This window comes from Cebus imitator, unplaced genomic scaffold (assembly GCF_001604975.1).
Source record: "Cebus imitator isolate Cc_AM_T3 unplaced genomic scaffold, Cebus_imitator-1.0 Scaffold602, whole genome shotgun sequence".
NCBI lineage: Eukaryota > Metazoa > Chordata > Mammalia > Primates > Cebidae > Cebus > Cebus imitator.
In genome coordinates, this window is record NW_016107917.1 from 329,944 (window position 1) to 337,471 (window position 7,528).

General features: G+C 43.0%; 1 protein-coding gene across 12 annotated transcripts in view; it reads right to left on the reverse strand.

The window, feature by feature from the left end:
* Positions 1 to 7,528, reverse strand: part of TAF1 (TATA-box binding protein associated factor 1) — a 100,938-nt gene that overhangs the window by 73,689 nt on the left and 19,721 nt on the right. For all 12 annotated transcript variants that reach the window (XM_017516745.2, XM_017516739.2, XM_017516736.2 and 9 more), the window contains exons 15-20: positions 5,931 to 6,131; positions 5,315 to 5,456; positions 4,825 to 4,955; positions 4,054 to 4,134; positions 461 to 610; positions 180 to 299 (exon numbers count right to left, since the gene is read on the reverse strand). In XM_017516745.2, coding sequence (XP_017372234.1) covers positions 180 to 299; positions 461 to 610; positions 4,054 to 4,134; positions 4,825 to 4,955; positions 5,315 to 5,456; positions 5,931 to 6,131 — 825 coding nt within the window. The remainder of the gene's footprint in view (positions 1 to 179; positions 300 to 460; positions 611 to 4,053; positions 4,135 to 4,824; positions 4,956 to 5,314; positions 5,457 to 5,930; positions 6,132 to 7,528) is intronic.

A 7,528-nucleotide genomic window follows, 5' to 3' on the forward strand; every position in this document is an offset into this window, starting at 1 on the left:
AAAAAAAAAATCCCAAAGCAGATTACAAAGAAAGATAACTCCTGAAACAATATCTAAGACTTGGCCTACTATACCCTACAATACAAAGCTCCCCAGATAGTTCTTTACATCTGCCTCCTAGCAATTCCCTCTCTATAGAAAGCCCCTAGTATCCTCTATGTTTTTACTTCCACACTCACCTCTTCCTCAGGCACACCAAATTTACGTAGAAGTTGCTTGGCATTTTTCAGAGAAAGGCGACGAAGGTCTGCATCTGTTCCTGTCACTGTCTTCTTCACTGGCTGCGGCTCTTTATCATCCTACCTCAAACAACAACAAAAAAAGTGATAATCCTAAAAACCTGAGCTCCTTGTAAGTAGGCATCTAAGTCATTCTTCTAACTTAACTACATTCCAAGTCCTCCACTCACCCATTTCTTTCTCCCTTGACTTTCTCATTCTAGAAATAAACACAATCTCACCTTCTGCTGTGTTGGTTTGTTTGGAATCTTCACATAGGAGAATCCTTCACCACACCCTGTGGGATCGGCCACTCCAGTCACCTCTAGGAGACACTTGCCCTTCATGGCAGCAATGAAGGCCCTTGTGGTGTTCCAAGGAGCAGTGCGAACCTGAGATTAAAAAAAGGTTTTCAGGGCAATGGGAAGCATTTGTTCTATGTCTAGCCAATACCTACAAGAGTAGAATAATTACAATTTCATGCTTTCCTTTTTTCTACTTTTTAATTTTTGTGGGTTCATGCTTTCTTAAACTGTCCACAAAAATCAACAGTTAAATAAGAGATCAAGAGCTCAGCCAAGATAAGGAGGAAAATAAGGAACAGTGGTATGCCTTCAGCCCCATATCCTTTGGACTTCAATAAGCATTCTTAAGAACAGTGTTTTCCTCACAGTCATGATACTCAAAGTTAGACTAATGACTACATTTTATTGTCCAATTGCTCAAATAGCTGTTAGGGAATGAAATCTATTTTCTCAAAATAGTTGATATACTTGCTTTAAAAGCATGGGCCCCCTATGCCAGTGACACTAAACCAAAGCCCATTCTACTTCTGCCACTGGTTTGGTCAAAAAGGTCTGTCCTCTCCTGGGAACCTGAATAGTGTTTACTAAACCCCCCAAATTCTTAAAAAATTAAGCCAAGGGGTGACTGTGCCTGCCCACACAGACCAGTCAGGAGTACACGAGGCCAGGTGTGGTGGCTCATGCCTGTAATCCCAACACTCTGGGAGGCTGAGGCAGGCAGATATCTTGAGACCAGGAGTTCAAGACCAGCCTGGCCAACATGGTGAAACCCCATCTCTACTAAAAATACAAAAATCAGCCAGGGGTGGTGGCACACATCTATAGTCCCAGCTACTCAGGGGCCTGAGGCATAAGAATGGCTTGATCCCAGGGGGCAGGGGTTGCAGTGAGCAGAGACTGCACCACCACGCACTCCACCCTGGGTGACAGAGTAAGACTCTGTCTCAAAAAAAAAAAAGAGTAGACCAGACACGGTGGCTCACACCTGCCTCCCCTACTTTGGGGAGGCCAAGGTGAGCAGATCATCTGAAGTCAGGAACTCGAGACCAGCCTGACCAACACGGAGAAACCTCGTCTCTAAGAAAATTACAAAATTAGCCAGCTAATCCCAGTTACTGGGGAGACTGAGGCAGGAGAATCACTTGAATCCAGGAGGTGGAGGTTGCAGTGAGCCGAGATTGTGCAACTGCACTCCAGCCTGGACAACAAGAGTACACGTGATTAGCAAGAAAATGGCCCAATTCTCTAAAATTCAATCTTGAAAGCCACTCAACAGAATTCTTTTTTCGGTTTTAATTTAAAAAATTTGTTTTTCTTTTTTGGAGGCAGGATCTCACTATGTTGGCCAGGCTGGTCTTAAACTCCTGGCCTCAAACAATCCTCCCCCCTTGGCCTCCCAAAGTGCTAGGATTACAGGCCTGAGCCACTGTGCCTGGCCTCAACAGAATTCTGAAATTCTTAGATATCCACTCATTTTTCATTCCAACCTCAAAATAGTAGTACAACAATGATTCTTTACTCACTCTGTGTGGCCTCATTTTCTGCTTTATTTTATAATTACTTAATTCATTTAATAAATATGTATTGAATACCAACCACACACTACTCCATGCTACTTTTCATGAACCTCAAGTCAATGAGGGAAAAACAGCCAACCAAATTCAGTACTATGTGATCATGGTAAGAAAGTAAAGGAGGCCAGGCACAGTGGCTCATGCCTATAATCCCAACACTTCAGAAAGCCAAGGCAGGACGATAGTTTGAGCCCAGGAGTTCAAGATCAGCCTGAGCAACACAGTGAGACCCCATTTCTTTTTGTTTGTTTGTTTTGAGACGAAGTGTCGCTCTTTTTGTCCAGGCTGGAGTTTGATGGCGTGGTCTCAGCTTGCTGCAATCTCTGCCTCCCAGGTTCAAGTGATTTTCCTGCCTCAGCCTCCCGAGTAGCTGGGATTACAAGCATGTGCCACCACGCCGGTTAATTTTGTTTTTTCTGTGACAGAGACTCGCTCTATTATCCAAGCTGGAGTCCAGTGGTACGATCTTGACTCACTGCAACCTCCACCTCCTGGGTTCAAGCGATTCTCCTGCCTCAACCTCCTGACTAGGTGAGACTACAGGTGCGTGCCACCACGCCTGGCTAATTTTTGTATTTTTAGTAGAGATGGGGTTTCACCATATTGGCCAGGCTGGTCTCAAACTCCTAACCTCGTGATTCGCCCGCCTTGGCCTCCCAAAGTGCTGGGATTACAGGCATGAGGCCACCACACCTGGCCTAATTTTGTATTTTCAGTACAGACAGGATTTCACCATGTTGGCCAAGCTGGTCTCGACCTCCTGACCTCAGGTGATCCGCTCATCTCAGCCTCCCAAAGCGCTGAGATTACAAGTGTGAGTGACTGCGCCTGGCCATGAGACCCCATTTCTACAAAAAATGTAAACAATTAGCTGGGTGTGGTGGTGTGTGCCTGCTGTCCGAGCTACTCGAGAGGCTGAGGTAGAAGGATTGCTTGAGCCCAGGAGTTCAAGGCTACAGTGAGCTGTGATCTCACCACCGTACAGCCTGGGTAACCACAGCAAGACCCTGTCTTGGGGGAAAAAAAAAAAAGTAAAGAGGTGCTATATATGTACATAATGAAAGGAGAATATCATCCAATCCAAACCCAGGGTGGAATGAGGGAAAAAGGAAACGATTCCCAGAGAAAATAACTTGTAGATGAGAGTCAAATGGCAGAGTGAAAAAAAAATATGTCACCACAGGACGTAACAGCTGCAAAAATCTGGAAGAGGAGAGAAAATTAAGAAACTGAATGAACTTCAGTATGGTTGGAGCTTAGACTATAAGACAAGACATGAAAGGAGGTCAGCGTTACATTCAAGTCCCAAATCATGTAGAGTCTTATAAATCATGTCAAAGTCTTCTTTCTAAAAAAAAAAAAAAAAAAATTGCAAATTCTGCCAGGCACAGTAGCTCATGCCTGTAATCCCAGCATTTTGGGAGGCAAAGACAAGGGGATCACCTGAGGTCAGGAGTTTGAGACTAGCCTGGCCAACATGGTAAAACCCCATCTCTACTAAAAATACAAAAAATTAGCTGGGCATGGTGGCACACACCTGCAGTCCCAGCTACTCGGGAGGCTGAGGCAGGAGGATCACTTGAACCCAGGAGGCAGAGGTTGCAGTGAGCCAAGATCACAGCACTGCACTCTAGCTTGGTGACAGAGTAAAACTCCATCTCAAAAAAACAAACAAAAAAACCTATCATATCAAGTATCATCTTTTCTGACATGAATAAAGTAGGAAGGCATCAAATAGTATACTTTAAATGTGTGCCGTTTACTGTATGTCAATTTTATCTCAATAAAGCTGTCTCTTTTGTTTTCTGCTGGCATGGATAAAGTAGGAAGCATCAAATGGCATACTTTAAATGTGTACAGTTTATTGTTTATTAATTTTATCTCAACAAAGCTGTCTCTTTTAAAAGGATAAATGAGATGTATTAAAGACTAATACAAACTAGTATAAAGCCTTACTTCATCATCAATCTTCATCTGGAAATCTTCCTCATTTTCTTCTTCTGGAGCAAAAAAGGATTTCTCACCATAGCCAGCATCCTGGAAAGGACAGATCCATGCATAAATCAGTCAGTTAAAAAACACAAAGCACAAGTTTTTTTTACTGAATAGCAAGTACAGAATATGCATAGATGGATTCCAAAGTCTTCACTGTATCTAACACCAACGGCATATCCTTAAGCCATGAGAAGATACATTACCACAGGCCAAGGAGCTTACTAGCGGATATACAGATAGTTACACCCCATAAACAAGCTGAACAGAGATGCTCATTAACTGAGACTCATTAACTCAGTGGGACAGAGCTGTGCTGTCCCACCCCAGCTGGAACTTTTCTATTTTGGCCTTGTAAGAATTCTGTAAACCATACATTCAGCACCATCATCATCTCTGCCCACCTAAGAGGCTGACAAGTACCTTCCCTTATATGCTTATCGTGCAAAGAAAAGATTAAAGTCACCCAGTCACCATTTTCAAAGCAAAACAATATGCCCAAAGTTCCTCATTAAGCCTTCCCACTGATACTTAGCTACACTGTAGTTTTCTCCAGAACTGATGGACATAGGAAGTACTTTATACAACTTGAACTTTTTAGTAATTGGTAATAATCTAGTAACCACCATCCCTAAGCCAGTGAGAGAGAGAGTCTTCTCTCTCATCTCCCTGGGGGGGGGGGGGGGGGGGGCAATAACCCAAGGCATAAGTGGTGTCTAAGAGGAAGGTGTTTACCTTCAGTCGTTGCTCTGCAGCTATCATGCTATAATAAGCACAGCACTGCTCTGGTGACACCATAGCTCTGATCTCTTCTTCCGTTGGTAAACGAAAATCAGACTTAAGCACCCACCAGTTTGAGTCCATCCCTGGAAAAGACGTATACACAGAGAATGAAACCATTCTGAATTCCAAAGGCCCTGATATTTATTGACAGCAACAGGGACAGCAAACCAAAACTGTAACAGGCCTAGCCACAGTTGGCATGACTGGCCAAGAAAACCCCTACTGCTAAGTTTCCTACAATTCATAAAAGATATCCAATAATCACATTAAATTTCCCGGCAGCCAAAATCAAAAAAGCAACCAGAGCCTTAGAAGATTTGCTACCTCCTTTCAACTGCCATCAATTTCTATTTTATTAACTATATGTTTATTCTTTAACTCAAAGCCATCAAAATTATTTTCTTGGAAAAAGGCAGACCAATAACTAGTTACAACGTATGACCTGTGCGTTTGAAGTCAGCGCAGAGCTTTAGCCTCTTCCGGATGCTGCTTTCTGAATGGGAAGGAAAGGCTTTTTTTATATCTTCCATTCGTATCCTCCGTGGCCGATCTTTACTCTTCCAGAAAAGACGGTAAATAAAAACCTGTCCAACAAACCAAGTGTATTTTTTTTGGCAAAGGAAAGGATAAAAGTCCTCACTAGGGCCTCTTCCCTTGCTAAGCTCTAATGTATTTTCATCTTTCCTAATGTGCTCCCAAACCCACACATCCCATATTTTCTGAGACAGTCTCACTCTGTCTCTACCCAGACTGGAGTGCAGTGCCACGATCTCAGTTCACTGCAACCTCTGCCTACCAAGCTCCAGCAATTTTCTTGCCTCTGCCTCCAGAGTAGCTGGGACCATAGGTGCACGCCACCACGCCCGGTTAATTTTTATATTTTTAGCAGAGACAGGGTTTTGCCATGTTAGCCAGGCTAGTCTCAAACTCCTGACCTCAAGTGATCCACTCACCTCAGCCTCCCAAAGTGCTGGGATTACAGGCATGAGCCACCACACCCGCCCCAAGGTACCCTTTCTATCTACTACCCAACCCCCTCCCTATCCTCCCATTCTTACCTGTAGAAAATCTCGAATATGCGTATTGGCCCTTTTGGAGTTAGGCCCAGGAACTTCAAATAAGGGACACTGCTGGCCAACCACAAAAATATCCACTAATTCCCGAATATAGTAACCCTGTCTTGTCCGAATGATCAGGAAATCAGTTTCTGGCATCTTATGAAGATAAATTGGAGCACGAAAAAGGTTGTTCTCAAATGCCTAACAAAAGTAAAACCACAAAAGTTACATACAGAGTAGTCCTAGGAAATTCAGTCAACTACTGAGAAAGAAAAATCAAGCTTATTGCTCTCCATCTTCATCATGCCATCTAAGGTCTATCCAATAATACAAATAAATTATAATATGGATTATCAAATACAATTAAACAATTCTTCATCCACTGTCTATCCTTCAGAGTCAGTAGGGTAGAAAATACAGCATGTAAATTCAGATGATGCTAGCTCTGCCATTACCTGTATGATGTCAGACAAGCTATTTAACATGTCTGAGCTTAGTTTCCCTCACCTACAAAACAGAGATAACTTAAAAATGCCCACACCTTGGGGGTAGGGGTAGGGAAAAAAAAATGCCTATACCTCACAGGACTGCTATGAAGATTACAAATGAAAATTACTTCATAATGTACTAAGTACTATATTACTACTCTAGATGCCAGTGTAGCCCGACATACAACAGATGAGAATAACATTTGTTGAATAAATTAGGGAATTAATAAACAAATAAAACAACACTGGGCACAGTGGCTCATGCCTGTAATCCCAGCACTTTGGGAGGCCGAGGCGAGTAGATCACTTGACCTCCAGAGTTCAAGACCAGCCTGGGTAACATGACAAAACCCCGCCTCTACAGAAAATAATTAGCTGGATGTGGTAGCATGCACCTGTTGTCCCATCTACCTGGGAGCCTGAGGTGGGAGGATGGCTTGAGCCCAGGAGGCAGAAGTTGCAGTGAGCCAAGATCATACCACTGCACTCCAGGCTGGGTGACAGAGCCAGACCCTGTCTCCAAATAAATCATAAAACAACCAATGAGGTAGAAAGAGTGCTAGACAGAATAGGCTGGAAAAAAAGGAGAACAAGACAGTAGGACAGAGGACAGCTGAACAGAAACATGTGAGCTAGTTTAAGTAGAGGCCAGATAGGGATCAACTGTCACAAGAAGCCTGAGTCTAAGGAAAGCCTTCTGGAAATCAGAAGAATAGACAGAAGGAGGGAAGATCATCAGTATGAGTGTGGAAAGAAAATTCTAAAGGTGAAATATAGGCAGAAAAAAGAATTACAGAATAATATAGTAAAACATCTTTAACAGACTACAAAAGTAGCCACAAAAGAAGAGGCTGGATTGGTAGAAAACCTCAACAGAAAGCTCCAGGGAGAGAACAACAACATAAAGATGATACTGAAAGTCTGGTAGGCAATAAACTATGGATATAAAGGATAAAGAAAAAACTGAGCTTTGCTGATGCTTTGGGAGAATAAACAATAACAACAGTAGAATAAACTAGGTATAAGAAAAGGACAAATGGGCCGGGCGCGGTGGCTCAAGCCTGTAATCCAAGCACTTTGGAGGCCAAGGTGGGCAGATCACCTGAGGTC